Source organism: Oncorhynchus gorbuscha, linkage group LG05 (genome assembly GCF_021184085.1).
Source record: "Oncorhynchus gorbuscha isolate QuinsamMale2020 ecotype Even-year linkage group LG05, OgorEven_v1.0, whole genome shotgun sequence".
Taxonomy (NCBI): Eukaryota; Metazoa; Chordata; class Actinopteri; order Salmoniformes; family Salmonidae; genus Oncorhynchus; species Oncorhynchus gorbuscha.
This window is the reverse complement of record NC_060177.1, coordinates 2,202,526-2,218,082: the sequence shown is the minus strand read 5'-3', so window position 1 is coordinate 2,218,082 and position 15,557 is coordinate 2,202,526. Positions and strand designations below refer to the sequence as shown.

Below are 15,557 nucleotides of genomic sequence, written 5' to 3'. Positions count from 1 at the left end.
GGTTATAGGTTGAGAACATTCATTGAGATGCCCGTTAAACTCCTATCTAGTCAATAGGGTTCATTTGAGACATTAGAACATTCATTATGAGACAGGACAGAACCATTATGGGACCATAGGGTTCAGTTATGCAGACAGGACAGAACATTCATTATGACACAGTACAGAACATTCATTATGAGACAGGACAGAACCTTCATTATGAGACAGTACAGAACCTTCATTATGAGACAGGACAGAACCTTCATTATGAGACAGTACAGAACCTTCATTATGAGACAGGACAGTACAGAAACCTTCATTATGAGACAGGACAGAACATTCATTATGAGACAGTACAGAACCTTCATTATGACACAGTACAGAACCTTCATTATGAGACAGTACAGAACCTTCATTATGAGACAGTACAGAACATTCATTATGAGACAGTACAGAACCTTCATTATGAGACAGTACAGAACCTTCATTATGAGACAGGACAGTACCTTCATTATGAGACAGTACAGAACATTCATTATGAGACAGTACAGAACATTCATTATGAGACAGTACAGAACCTTAGTTTCTAAGCTCGTGTCTCAATTGGCACCCTATTCCCTAAGTAGTGCATTACTTTTTACTAGGGTCTATGGGGTAGTGCACCACATAGGGAAAAGGGTAATATTTGGGATGCACAAAATACATTTGTCCACATCAGTCAGTTTAGGCTGTTTATTATCTTCCTCTATTCGTTTTTCTCAGGAGGAACGACCTCCATCAGCAGCTGGAGGTGCATGGTGATTGGCCCTGCAGGGGAGGTGAGAGGTTAAAGGTCATATTGGACCAATCAGGCTAATTAAAAGGTCAATAATAAATAAATAAACTTTAATGAAGGTGACATCAGCCCAATCACAGCATGATCTATAGGCTCTGTGACCTTCTGAGTTTGGCTCCACAATGACTGGAATTATCTAAAGGGGAAGAACTCTACTACCGCTCACTGAGGAATAAAACATTTTGATACACAAAGACCCAAGTTGCAGAAGATAATAGTGTCTGCTTCCCGAATGGCACCCTATCCCCTATATTATAATGCACTACCTTTCACCAGGGCCCATAGGGTAGTGCACTACACAGGGAATAAGGGGCCATTTTGGGACACAAGCCAGTGTTGTCTTCTAGTGCACTACAAAGGGAATAGGCGGCCATTTTGGGATAAAGGCTCTCTCTCAACACTCGAGTGTCAACAACTCTGAGCAGTGGGTAGTTACTCACTCATGACCCTGCGTGTCCAGCTGAACCTGCGGTGAACGAAGGGGAAGTAGAGCAGCAGACCGCTGAGGATGAAGATGGTACAGTACAGATACTCCAGCTCTGGCTTGTCTATGATCGGTGCTAGGACCAGGTAGCAGGACACTATCACCACCAGCACTGCTATGGGAATGGGACACTGTTGGGGGACAACCAGGACATAACCACCTGTCAGTCTCACAGGAGGGATCTGGGACAGTATTGCTCTAAAAACAGGTTTAAGTGAATCTGGGATTCAGGAAAACATCAAAGCGGTTACCACCCCATTTGTTGTGGTAACCAGCTGAGGGATGTGACTGGAGAAATGGAACCACTCTAAAATGTAGAGACAGAGCTATGGATGTAAGGACTGACCGTCCACGAGCTCAACATGATAGTTGTAACTATGTTCTTCCAATAGCCAAGAGATGAAGAGGACTTGGATATATGGCAATGTGAATCTAGTCTTACCTTGACGGGCCTCTTGAGTTCCTTCCTGGTGAATCGCATGACGATGAGAGCGAGAGCTGTGAGGCCGTAGAAAGCCCACTGGGCGAAACTGAAGTAGTTGATCAGGGTGTTGATGTCTGCTGGGATAATGTAGAGTACGGCCAGAATACCCTACAACCACAACAACAACAGAGTAAACTGAAGTAGTTGATCAGGGTGTTGATGTCTGCTGGGATAATGTAGAGTACGGCCAGAATACCCTACAACCACAACAACAACAGAGTAAACTGAAGTAGTTGATCAGGGTGTTGATGTCTGCTGGGATAATGTAGAGTACGGCCAGAATACCCTACAACCACAACAACAACAACAACAAGGGTCAGGTTATAGATTAGGCCACTGGGGGGCAGTAATGTATAAAGTGATGGGTCAGGTTATAGGTTAGGCCACTGGGGGGCAGTAATGTATAAAGTGATGGGTAGGTTATAGGGGCCACTAGAGGGCCAGTAATGTATAAAGTGATGGGTAGGTTATATAAAGTGATGGGTTAGGTTATAGGTTAGACCACTGGGGGCCAGTAATGTATAAAGTGATGGGTCAGGTTATAGGTTAGGCCACAGGGGCAGTAATGTATAAAGTGATGAGTCAGATTATATGTTAGACCACTGGGGGCAGTAATGTATAAAGTGATGGGTTAGGTTATAGGTTAGACCACTGGGGGGGTTAGCAGTGGGGGCAGTAATGTATAAAGTGATGGGTTAGGTTATAGGTTAGGCCACTGGGGGGCAGTAATGTATAAAGTGATGGGTCAGGTTATAGGTTAGGTCACTGGGGGCAGTAATGTATAAAGTGATGGGTCAGGTTATAGGTTAGACCACTGGGGGCCAGTAATGTATAAAGTGATGGGTCAGGTTATAGGTTAGACCACTGGGGGCAGTAATGTATAAAGTGATGGGTAAAGGTTATAGGTTAGGCCACTGGGGGCAGTAATGTATAAAGTGATGGGTCAGGTTATAGGTTAGACCACTGGGGGCAGTAATGTATAAAGTGATGGGTCAGGTTATAGGTTAGGCCACTGGGGGCAGTAATGTATAAAGTGATGGGTCAGGTTATAGGTTAGACCACTGGGGGCAGTAATGTATAAAGTGATGGGTTAGGTTAGGGTTAGGTTAGGCCACTGAGGGCCAGTAATGTATAAAGTGATGGGTCAGGTTATAGGTTAGACCACTGGGGGCCAGTAATGTATAAAGTGATGGGTCAGGTTATAGGGCCACAGGGGCAGTAATGTATAAAGTGATGGGTCAGTTATATGTTAGACCACTGGGGGCAGTAATGTATAAAGTGATGGGTCAGGTTATAGGTTAGACCACTGGGGGCAGTAATGTATAAAGTGATGAGTCAGGTTATAGGTTAGGTTAGACCACTGGGGGCAGTAATGTATAAAGTGATGGGTCAGGTTATAGGTTAGACCACTGGGGGCAGTAATGTATAAAGTGATGGGTCAGGTTATAGGTTAGACCACTGGGGGGCAGTAATGTATAAAGTGATGGGTCAGGTTATAGGTTAGACCACTGGGGGGCCAGTAATGTATAAAGTGATGGGTCAGGTTATAGGTTAGAGGTTAGGCCACTGGGGGCAGTAATGTATAAAGTGATGGGTCAGGTTATAGGTTAGGACCACTGGGGGCAGTAATGTATAAAGTGATGGGTCAGGTTATAGGTTAGACCACTGGGGGGCAGTAATGTATAAAGTGATGGGTCAGGTTATAGGTTAGGCCACTGGGGGCAGTAATGTATAAAGTGATGGGTCAGGTTATAGGTTAGACCACTGGGGGCAGTAATGTATAAAGTGATGGGTCAGGTTATAGGTTAGACCACTGGGGGCAGTAATGTATAAAGTGATGGGTCAGGTTATAGGTTAGGACCACTGGAGGGCAGTAATGTATAAAGTGATGGGTCAGGTTATAGGTTAGACCACCACTGGGGGCAGTAATGTATAAAGTGATGGATCAGGTTATAGGTTAGGTCACTGGGGGGCAGTAATGTATAAAGTGATGGATCAGGTTATAGGTTAGGCCACTGGGGGGCAGTAATGTATAAAGTGATGGCTCAGGTTATAGGTTAGGCCACTGGGGGGCAGTAATGTATAAAGTGATGGATCAGGTTATAGGTTAGCCACTGATGGCCACTGGGGGCAGTAATGTATAAAGTGATGGGTCAGGTTATAGGTTAGGCCACTGGGGGGCAGTAATGTATAAAGTGATGGATCAGGTTATAGGTTAGACCACTGGGGGGCAGTAATGTATAAAGTGATGGATCAGGTTATAGGCACATTATTCTTTTTATAATTCTGCAAGCTCTGTCAAGTTGGTTGTTGATCATTGCTATAATATATAATGTCATTTATCAGACACTTTTATCCAAAACGACTTCGTCATTCATGCAGACATTTTATGTATGTTTTCTTCCTGGGAATTAAACCTACTGTCTTTGCACTGCAAGCACCATGCTCTACCAACTGATGTGCAGAGATTCTCAACACGGTTTAAGTCCAAACTGTAACTAGGCCACTCAGGAACATTCAAAGTCTTTAGGGTCCGCCCCTTTTTTTCATTTTTTGTCTAAAATCACATACCCAAATATAACTGCCTGTAACTCAGGCCTTGAAGCAAGCATGTGCATATTCTTTCTTGGTACCATTTGAAAGGAACCACTTTGAACTTTATGTCAATGTGGAAGGAATGTTGGAGAATATAACACAATAGGTCAGAAAAAAATACCCTTTCTTTTTTTTTGTAACATCATCTTGGAAATGCAAGAGAAAATCCATAATGTATTATTCCAGCCCATCTGCAATTTAGATTTTGGCCACTAGTTAGCAGCAGTGTGTTTGCAAAGTCAGACTGATCAAATGAACCTTTGCATTTCTGTTCAAAATTTGTCCTGGCAAATTTTCTTGTTACTTACAACCTCATGCTAATCACATTAGCCTACGTTACCCGTCCCCTGAAAGGGTAAACGATCCCGAAGAAGTTATTAAGCATCTCCAGTGTATATTTGGCCTTGTGTTTTTGGTTATTGACCTGCTGAAAGGTGAATTTGTCTCCCAGTGTTTGTTGGAAAGCAGACTGAACCAGGTCACCACCATGCTGGAAAATATGAAGACTGGTGTTCAGTCATGTGACGTGTTCAATTTACCCCAAACATAACGCTTTGTATTCAGGACAAAAAGTTAAGTTCTGAGCCACATTTTTTCAGTTTTACTTTAGTGCCTTATTGCAAACAGGATGCATGTTTAGGAATATTTTTTCTGTACAGACGTCCTTGTTTTCAATGTCATTTAGGTTAGTTTTGTGCAGTAACTGCAATGTTGTTGTTAAACTCTGTAACTGCTTTAACGTTACCATTGGCCTCATTGTGAAATCCCTGAGCGGTTTCCTTCCTCTCTGGCAACTGAGTTAGGAAGGACGCCTGTATCTTTGTAGTGACTGGGTGTATTGATACACCATCCAAAGTTTAATTAAAACCTTTTTGGGATAGGGGGCAGCATTTTCACTTTTGGATGAATAGCGTGCCAAGAGTGAACTGCCTCCTACTCTGTCCCAGATGCTAATATATCAATATTATTAGTAGTATTGCATAGAAAACACTCGAAAGAACAGTATGATTCCATACATAGTTTGACATGTTTCTAAAGGACTGTAACAGAAGTTTTTGAGTTTTTGTCTGGACGAAGTGCCTGCGCCTCATGAAGATGGTTTACTGGGCTGAACACGCTAACAACAAGTGGCTTTTTGGACATAAATTATGAACTTTATGGAACAAATCAGTAATTTATTGTCAAACTGGGATTCATGGGAGTGCCTTCTGATGAAGATCATCAAAGGTAAGTGAATATTTATGGTGTTATTTCTAACTTTGTTGACTCTGATTTTGTGTATCACTGTATCTCAGACTTACATTGAAGATGAGGGCAGGGGAAGGAGTGTAACGCTTCAGACTGATATAGGACAAGATCTTTACCATGTGACCCTCTCTTCCTGCCACATAGGTCAACCTGAGGTGGGACAGAGCACAAACATGTTAGTTCAACATAATATTGGCAATATGTTCTTTCTTTTCACCATTTTTAACTCTGCTTGTGCTCGGTTCTTTTAGAAAAGCAGATTCAATCTGTTAAAAACTTTGTGACAACTGCTGATATAAAAAGGGTTTTATAAAATACATTTGTTTTGATTAAATAAGATTTTACCTGCCGGCTGTGAAGCAGCTCCCATTGGCCGCTCCGAAGGTGGAGAAGACGACAAACACAGGGATTACCCACGACAGGGGGTACAGCACTCTGTCACCAAAAGTCTAAGGGGCAGAAGACGACAAACACAGGGATTACCCACGACAGGGGGTACAACACTCTGTCACCAAAAGTCCAAGGGGCAGAAGGCGACAAACACAGGGATTACCCACGACAGGGGGTACAGCACTCTGTCACCAAAAGTCTAAGAGGCAGAAGACGACAAACACAGGGATTACCCACGACAAGGGGTACAGCACTCTGTCACCAAAATTCTAAGGGGCACAAACAAGTCCCTCCGAGGAGACGGGGGGGGGGGGGACGACGACGACGACACAATAAATAAAATGTAATTGTTTGTTGTTGAAATAATGCGTCTTGTTCTTGCTAAGGGAGAAATGATGAGCCACACCAATGGCTTCCTCTGTCTCCGCCCCTCTCTATCTCCATGACGACCCTCTTACCACAGCAACGGCGGGAGACTGTAGTAGTTCCGTAGCGGTCATGGCGCTGAAGTAGGCAATGTTGACCAGCACATAGCACAAAGTCACCAAGGGAATACCAATGATAATGGCCAGGGGAAGGTTTCTGTTAGAGAGAGAGAGATATATATATAGATAGTTAGTGTGAGATAGAGAGACTACAACCAACACATGTTACACAGAGACCAGTGTTAGTGGATTATGGAGCACACAGATCGAGAGACAGAGAGTTGGTTAAACTCTTGTTGTCTCCCTAACAGGAAAGGAGGTGGCGTGTGAATGCCAAGGGAACCCAGGCTTCCCCGAAAATCAGACCAATAAAACAAATACAATCATTAAAACAATTTATCTGTGGCGGAATCAATTGAAGTGGCTGAATCAAACATTCTCAGAACCTCAAGTGGTGGAATCTATCTCATCAGAGAAATCATAAGAGCGAGGGAAACAGCGCCCCTCTGTCTCAGTATGTGTAGCAGATGTATCTGATGCTGGACAAAATGAGTATGACATGTGGTAACATGCAGAAGCATTTGATTGATTGATGCCAGCGAGCATTTGACTTCCTTTGATATTTTTTAAAATAAAATAATTAACCAATCGGCATTGAGATGAGCTCAACTGTGGATAGTCCTGGTGCACCAAAACCACCCCCACAAGGGAGGCCACTTTGGATTTGGCTTCACACCAATCAAATCACATCCCAGGCAAAACGTCATCAGTCAAAAAAACTTGTCCGTTTCTGTTCTGCTTGTGTTGATGTCCTGCAGTAGCTAGCTAGCTAAATCAGCCCTTTCCTAAACCATGGATAGATGGACACGGAGATTTGGACTTCTCTGTACAGGCCAAAGACGATAACAGCGATTCTGATCAAGCCATAAATTCACTGGTTGTGCCACTGGCCTGAGACGATGTTCAATATGTAGCCTAGATATAGTAGGCTCACGTTAACTAGCTAAATAACATAGCTGGTTCGTTGTTGCCCACCGAGGAAGCTAGTCTAGTACGTTATTTAGCCAGGTAGCCTAGTCTACAAACCAAAAGTGTTTGACAGAGTCATAGACTGTATTGTGAACATGAAAGAGAGGAGGATGGCATTGGTGTTCAACTAGTCTACAAATAGGGTGAGTCAACAAGTTTTTTCTACTTGGACACACGCACAAGTACTATGGACAGTCACATGATATTTAGCAATGTTAGAGTCTATGTTGATTGTACTAATTTGTTTAATGGCTTTTAAACTGGCTTGGCTTCCTCAGTGATATTACCCACGCTTGGCTTCCTCAGTGATATTACCCACGCTTGGCTTCCCCAGTGATATTACCCACGCTTGGCTTCCCCAGTGATATTACCCACGCTTGGCTTCCACAGTGATATTACCAACGCTTGGCTTCCTCAGTGATATTACCCACGCTTGGCTTCCTCAGTGATATTACCCACGCTTGGCTTCCCCAGTGATATTACCCACGCTTGGCTTCCTCAGTGATTTTACCCACGCTTGGCTTCCTCAGTGATATTACCCACGCTTGGCTTCCTCAGTGATATTACCCACGCTTGGCTTCCTCAGTGATATTACCCACGCTTGGCTTCCCCAGTGATATTACCCACGCTTGGCTTCCTCAGTGATATTACCCACGCTTGGCTTCCTCAGTGATATTACACACGCTTGGCTTCCACAGTGATATTACCAACGCTTGGCTTCCCCAGTGATTTTACCCACGCTTGGCTTCCTCAGTGATATTACCCACGCTTGGCTTCCTCAGTGATATTACCCACGCTTGGCTTCCTCAGTGATATTACCCACGCTTGGCTTCCTCAGTGATATTACCCACGCTTGGCTTCCTCAGTGATATTACCCACGCTTGGCTTCCTCAGTGATATTACCCACGCTTGGCTTCCTCAGTGATATTACCCACGCTTGGCTTCCTCAGTGATATTACCCACGCTTGGCTTCCTCAGTGATATTACCCACGCTTGGCTTCCTCAGTGATTTTACCCACACTTGGCTTCCTCAGTGATATTACCCACGCTTGGCTTCCTCAGTGATATTACCCACGCTTGGCTTCCTCAGTGATATTACCCACGCTTGGCTTCCTCAGTGATATTACCCACGCTTGGCTTCCTCAGTGATATTACCCACGCTTGGCTTCCCCAGTGATATTACCCACGCTTGGCTTCCTCAGTGATATTACCCACGCTTGGCTTCCTCAGTGATATTACCCACACTGCTACTAGTGAGCAGTATATGATGCACTCACTGCACTTGTAGTCACTTTGGAGTCTCTGATGAATGAAAGTGGAAATCCAGTCTAAATAAGTCTGCATCCCAAATGGCACCCTGTTCCTTACATAGTGCACTACTGTTTACCAGGGCCCATTGTGGACGCACCCTAAATGTCAGGTGTATGGACACTCACCTATATGGGTTTTTCAGCTCCTCTGTTATAAAGTTCAGCTGATTCCTGAGAGACAACACGTGTTTATAGAACCACGTATACACAGGTTGGGTTGACATTCAAAACAGAAATCTCAAAACCATAAAACTGTTTTATTGAGGAAGTGATAAGAACAGAGAGATAGGATACATCCCTAATGGTACCCGACCCCCTACTTAGTGGACTACTTTAGGCTAGAGCACTACGGGCCCTGACTAGAGCACTATGGTACCCGACCCCCTACTTAGTGGACTACTTTAGGCTAGAGCACTACGGGCCCTGGCTAGAGCACTACGGGCCCTGGCTAGAGCACTACGGGCCCTGACTAGAGCACTACGGGCCCTGACTAGAGCACTACGGGCCCTGACTAGAGCACTACGGGCCCTGACTAGAGCACTATGGGCCCTGACTAGAGCACTATGGGCCCTGGCTAGAGCGCTACGGGCCCTGACTAGAGCACTACGGGCCCTGACTAGAGCACTACGGGCCCTGACTAGAGCACTACGGGCCCTGACTAGAGCACTACGGGCCCTGACTAGAGCACTACGGGCCCTGACTAGAGCACTATGGGCCCTGACTAGAGCGCTATGGGCCCTGACTAGAGCGCTATGGGCCCTGACTAGAGCACTACGGGCCCTGACTAGAGCACTACGGGCCCTGACTAGAGCACTATGGGCCCTGACTAGAGCACTATGGGCCCTGACTAGAGCACTATGGGCCCTGACTAGAGCACTATGGGCCCTGACTAGAGCACTATGGGCCCTGACTAGAGCACTATGGGCCCTGACTAGAGCACTATGGGCCCTGACTAGAGCGCTATGGGCCCTGACTAGAGCACTACGGGCCCTGACTAGAGCACTACGGGCCCTGACTAGAGCACTATGGGCCCTGACTAGAGCACTACGGGCCCTGACTAGAGCACTATGGGCCCTGGCTAGAGCACTACGGGCCCTGGCTAGAGCACTACGGGCCCTGACTAGAGCACTATGGGCCCTGACTAGAGCACTACGGGCCCTGACTAGAGCACTATGGGCCCTGACTAGAGCGCTATGGGCCCTGACTAGAGCGCTACGGTGCCCCCCTGACTAGAGCGCTATGGGCCCCCCTGACTAGAGCATTACGGGACCCCCTGACTAGAGCACTATTTGCCCACCTGACTAGAACGCCACGGGCCCCCCTGACTAGAGCACTATGGGCCCCCCTGACTAGAGCGCTCCAGGCCCCTCTGACTAGAGCACTATGGGCCCCCCTGACTAGAGCACTATGGGCCCCCCTGACTAGAGCACTATGGGCCCCCCTAACGAGAACGCTACAGGCCCCCTTGACTAGAGCACTACAGGGCCCCCTGACTAGAGCGCTATGGGCCCTGACTAGAGCACTATGGGCCCTGACTAGAGCACTATGGGCCCTGACTAGAGCGTCACGGGCCCCCCTGACTAGAGCACAATGGGCCCTGACTAGAGCACTACGGGCCCTGACTAGAGTGCTATGGGCCCTGACTAGAGCGCTACGGGCCCTGACTAGAGTGCTACGGGCCCTGACTAGAGCGCTACGGGCCCTGACTAGAGTGCTACGGGCCCTGACTAGAGTGCTATGGGCCCTGACTAGAGCGCTATGGGCCCTAACGAGAACGCTACAGGCCCCCCTGACTAGAGCACTACAGGGCCCCGTGACTAGAGCGCTATGGGCCCTGACTAGAGCACTATGGGCCCTGACTAGAGCACTATGGGCCCTGACTAGAGCGTCACGGGCCCCCCTGACTAGAGCACAATGGGCCCTGACTATAACGCTACGGGCCCCACTGACTAGAGCACCACAGGCCCCCACTGACTAGAGCACCACAGGCCCCCTGACTAGAGCACTATGGGCCCCCTGACTAGAGAACCACAGGCCCCCCTGACTAGAGCACTATGGGCCCTGACTAGAGAGCCATGGGCACCCCTGACTAGAGCGCTATGGGCCTCCCTGACTAGAGCACTACGGGCCCCCCTGACTAGAGCGCTATGGCCCCTGCTGACTAGAGCGCTATGGGCCCACCTGACTAGAGCACTACGGGCCCTGACTAGAGTGCTATGGGCCCTGACTAGAGTGCTACGGGCCCTGACTAGAGCACTATGGGCCCTGACTAGAGCGCTACGGGCCCTGACTAGAGTGCTACGGGCCCTGACTAGAGCGCTATGGGCCCTGACTAGAGCGCTACGGGCCCTGACTAGAGCGCTACGGGCCCTGACTAGAGTGCTATGGGCCCTGACTAGAGCGCTATGGGCCCTGACTAGAGCGCTACGGGGGCCCTGACTATGGGCCCTGCTACTATGGGCCCTGACTAGATGGCCCCTCCTGACTAGATACGGGCCCTGACTAGAGTGCTATGGGCCCTGACTAGAGCGCTATGGGCCCTGACTAGAGGGCTACAGGCCCTGGTCAAAAGTATTGACCTATTTGGGGCGGCAGGGTAGCCTAGTGGTTAGAGCGTTGGACTAGTAACTAGAAGGTTGCAAGTTCAAACCCCCGAGCTGACAAGGTACAAATCTGTCGTTCTGCCCCTGAACAGGCAGTTAACCCACTGTTCCTAGGCCGTCATTGAAAATAAAAATGCGTTCTTAACTGACTTGCCTGGTTAAATAAAGGTCAAATAAAATTAAAATTAAAATAAAATTTGGGATGCAGGTGTAGTCTTACCACCCATCGTAGGCCCAGAGCCCGTTGTAAAACGCCAGTCCAAGGGATCCAAAGGAGGTTGAGGCTCCTTCAAATGGGTTGGACAGATTCTCAGTGTTTCCTGGACACAAACGTGACAGTATATACATTTTAATATTCATACTTCTGACCAGGGCCCATAGGGTGTACCCAAAAGTAGTACACTACACAGTGATATTGGAAACTTCTGCATGATAATACAGGGTGGGTACTGGAATAAATGGAAAGGTTTTCATCCCAAATGGTACCCTATTCTATACAGAAGTGTCCTACTTTTGACCAGGATCTATAGGGCTCTGAGGGATAAATACTGGGCGGCAGGATAGCCTAGCTATTAGAGTGTTGGACTAGTAACCGAAAGGTTGCAAGATCGAATCCCCAAGCTGACAAGGTAAAAACATGTTGTTCTGCCTCTGAACAAGGCAGCTAACCCACTGTTCCTAAGCCGTCATTGAAAATAAGAATTTGTTCTTAACTGACTTACCTAGTTAAATAAAGGCAAAATACAATTAAAATCAATATATGGCTCTGAGGGATGTCTGGGTTCTAGGGGATCTTACAGGGCTCTGGGGGATCTGTAGGGCTAATATAATAATAATAATATATGCCATTTAGCAGACGCTTTTATCCAAAGCGACTTACAGTCATGTGTGCATACATTCTACGTATGGGCTCTGAGGGATGTCTGGGTTCTAGGGGATCTTACAGGGCTCTGGGGGATCTGTAGGGCTAATATAATAATAATAATATATGCCATTTAGCAGACGCTTTTATCCAAAGCGACTTACAGTCATGTGTGCATACATTCTACGTATGGGCTCTGAGGGATGTCTGGGTTCTAGGGGATCTTACAGGGCTCTGGGGGATCCATAGGGCTCTGAGGGATATCTGGGTTCTAGGGGATCTTACAGGGCTCTGGGGGATCCATAGGGCTCTGAGGGATGTCTGGGTTCTAGGGGATCTTACAGGGCTCTGGGGGATCCATAGGGCTCTGAGGGATGTCTGGGTTCTAGGGGATCTTACAGGGCTCTGGGGGATCTACAGTATAGGGCTCTGAGGGTTCTATAGCGATCTGAGGGCTCTGATAAATCTGAGGGATGTATAGGGCTCTGGGGGATCCGTTGGGATCTATAGGGCTATGGGCGATCCGTAGGGCTCTGGGGGATCTGAGGCATGTATAGAGCTCTGATGGATCTATTGGGCTCTAATGGAGGGATCTACAGTATAGGGCTCTGGGGGGGGATCTACAGTACAGGGCTCTGGGGGATCTACAGTATAGGGCTGTGGGGGGATCTACAGTATAGGTCTCTGGGGGGGATCTACAGTATAGGGCTCTGGGGGGGATCTACAGTACAGGGCTCTGGGGGATCCATAGGGCTCTGAGGGATATCTGGGTTCTAGGGGATCTTACAGGGCTCTGGGGGATCCATAGGGCTCTGAGGGATGTCTGGGTTCTAGGGGATCTTACAGGGCTCTGGGGGATCCATAGGGCTCTGAGGGATATCTGGGTTCTAGGGGATCTTACAGAGCTCTGGGGGATCCATAGGGCTCTGAGGGATGTCTGGGTTCTAGGGGATCTTACAGGGCTCTGGGGGATCTACAGTATAGGGCTCTGAGGGTTCTATAGCGATCTGAGGGCTCTGATAAATCTGAGGGATGTATAGGGCTCTGGGGGATCCGTTGGGATCTATAGGGCTATGGGCGATCCGTAGGGCTCTGGGGGATCTGAGGCATGTATAGAGCTCTGATGGATCTATTGGGCTCTAATGGAGGGATCTACAGTATAGGGCTCTGGGGGGATCTACAGTACAGGGCTCTGGGGGATCTACAGTATAGGGCTGTGGGGGGATCTACAGTATAGGTCTCTGGGGGGATCTACAGTATAGGGCTCTGGAGGGGATCTACAGTACAGGGCTCTGGGGGATCTACAGTATAGGGCTGTGGGGGGATCTACAGTATAGGGCTCTGGGGGGATCTACAGTATAGGGCTCTGGGGGATCTACAGTATAGGGCTGTGGGGGGATCTACAGTATAGGGCTCTGGGGGATCTACAGTATAGGGCTGTGGGGGGGATCTACAGTATAGGGCTCTGGGGGGATCTACAGTATAGGGCTGTGGGGGGATCTACAGTATAGGTCTCTGGGGGATCTACAGTATAGGGCTCTGGGGGGGATCTACAGTACAGGGCTCTGGGGGATCTACAGTACAGGGCTCTGGGGGATCTACAGTATAGGGCTGTGGGGGGATCTACAGTATAGGGCTCTGGGGGGGATCTACAGTATAGGGCTCTGGGGGATCTACAGTATAGGGCTGTGGGGGGATCTACAGTATAGGGCTCTGGGGGGATCTACAGTATAGGGCTGTGGGGGGGATCTACAGTATAGGGCTCTGGGGGATCTACAGTATAGGGCTGTGGGGGGATCTACAGTATAGGGCTCTGGGGGATCTACAGTATAGGGCTCTGGGGGATCTACAGTATAGGGCTGTGGGGGGGGGATCTACAGTATAGGGCTCTGGGGGGATCTACAGTATAGGGCTCTGGGGGATCTACAGTATAGGGCTGTGGGGGGATCTACAGTATAGGGCTCTGGGGGGATCTACAGTATAGGGCTCTGGGGGATCTACAGTATAGGGCTGTGGGGGGATCTACAGTATAGGGCTCTGGGGGGGGGATCTACAGTATAGGGCTCTGGGGGGATCTACAGTATAGGGCTCTGGGGGGATCTACAGTATAGGGCTCTGGGGGATCTACAGTATAGGGCTGTGGGGGGATCTACAGTATAGGGCTCTGGGGGGATCTACAGTATAGGGCTGGGGGGGGGGGGATCTACAGTATAGGGCTCTGGGGGGATCTACAGTATAGGGCTCTGGGGGATCTACAGTATAGGGCTGTGGGGGGATCTACAGTATAGGGCTCTGGGGGGATCTACAGTACAGGGCTCTGGGGGATCTACAGTATAGGGCTGTGGGGGGATCTACAGTATAGGGCTCTGGGGGGATCTACAGTATAGGGCTCTGGGGGATCTACAGTATAGGGCTGTGGGGGGATCTACAGTATAGGGCTCTGGGGGGATCTACAGTATAGGGCTGTGGGGGTATCTACAGTATAGGGCTCTGGGGGATCTACAGTATAGGGCTGTGGGGGGATCTACAGTATAGGGCTCTGGGGGGATCTACAGTATAGGGCTGTGGGGGGATCTACAGTATAGGGCTCTGGGGGATCTACAGTATAGGGCTGTGGGGGGATCTACAGTATAGGGCTCTGGGGGGATCTACAGTATAGGGCTCTGGGGGATCTACAGTATAGGGCTGTGGGGGGATCTACAGTATAGGGCTCTGGGGATCTACAGTATAGGGCTCTGGGGGGATCTACAGTATAGGGCTCTGGGGGGATCTACAGTATAGGGCTCTGGGGGATCTACAGTATAGGGCTGTGGGGGGATCTACAGTATAGGGCTCTGGGGGGATCTACAGTATAGGGCTCTGGGGGTCTACAGTATAGGGCTCTGGGGGGGGGGTGTTCTACAGTATAGGGTTCTGGGGGATCTGTAGGGCTCTGGGGGATCTACAGTATAGAGCTCTGAGGGATCTGTAGGGCTCTGAGGGATCTACAGCGTGGGGCTCTGGGGGATCTACAGCATAGGGCTCTGGTGTATCTACAGCATAGGGCTCTGGGGGATCTACAGTGTAGGGCTCTGGAGGATCTACAGCGTAGGGTTCTGGGGGATCTGTAGGGCTCTGGGGGATCTACAGCGTATGGCTCTGGGGGATCTACAGAGTAGGTCTCTGGGGGATCGACAGTGTAAGTCTCAGAAGGATCTGTATGGCTCAGATTGATCTGTCGGGCTCTGAGGGATCTTTTGGGCTCTGGGGGATCTATCGGGCTCTGGGGGATCCATAGGGCTCTGGGGGATCCATAGGGCTCTGGGGGAAC

General features: G+C 48.6%; 1 protein-coding gene across 2 annotated transcripts in view; it reads right to left on the bottom strand.

Annotated features, from left to right (window-relative positions):
• Positions 1-335: 335 nt before the first annotated feature.
• Positions 336-15,557, bottom strand: part of LOC124035450 (b(0,+)-type amino acid transporter 1-like) — a 58,091-nt gene continuing 42,869 nt past the window's right edge. The window contains exons 7-14 of one of the 2 annotated variants that reach the window (XM_046348900.1): positions 11,606-11,705; positions 8,909-8,953; positions 6,477-6,600; positions 5,974-6,077; positions 5,682-5,778; positions 1,744-1,893; positions 1,258-1,432; positions 336-789 (exon numbers count right to left, since the gene is read on the bottom strand). In XM_046348900.1, the coding sequence (XP_046204856.1) occupies positions 728-789; positions 1,258-1,432; positions 1,744-1,893; positions 5,682-5,778; positions 5,974-6,077; positions 6,477-6,600; positions 8,909-8,953; positions 11,606-11,705 (857 nt within the window). In that variant the 3' untranslated portion in view covers positions 336-727. Of the gene's footprint in view, positions 790-1,257; positions 1,433-1,743; positions 1,894-1,927; positions 2,072-5,681; positions 5,779-5,973; positions 6,078-6,476; positions 6,601-8,908; positions 8,954-11,605; positions 11,706-15,557 lie in introns of those variants that run through there. The other variant, XM_046348901.1, reaches the window with a different exon arrangement.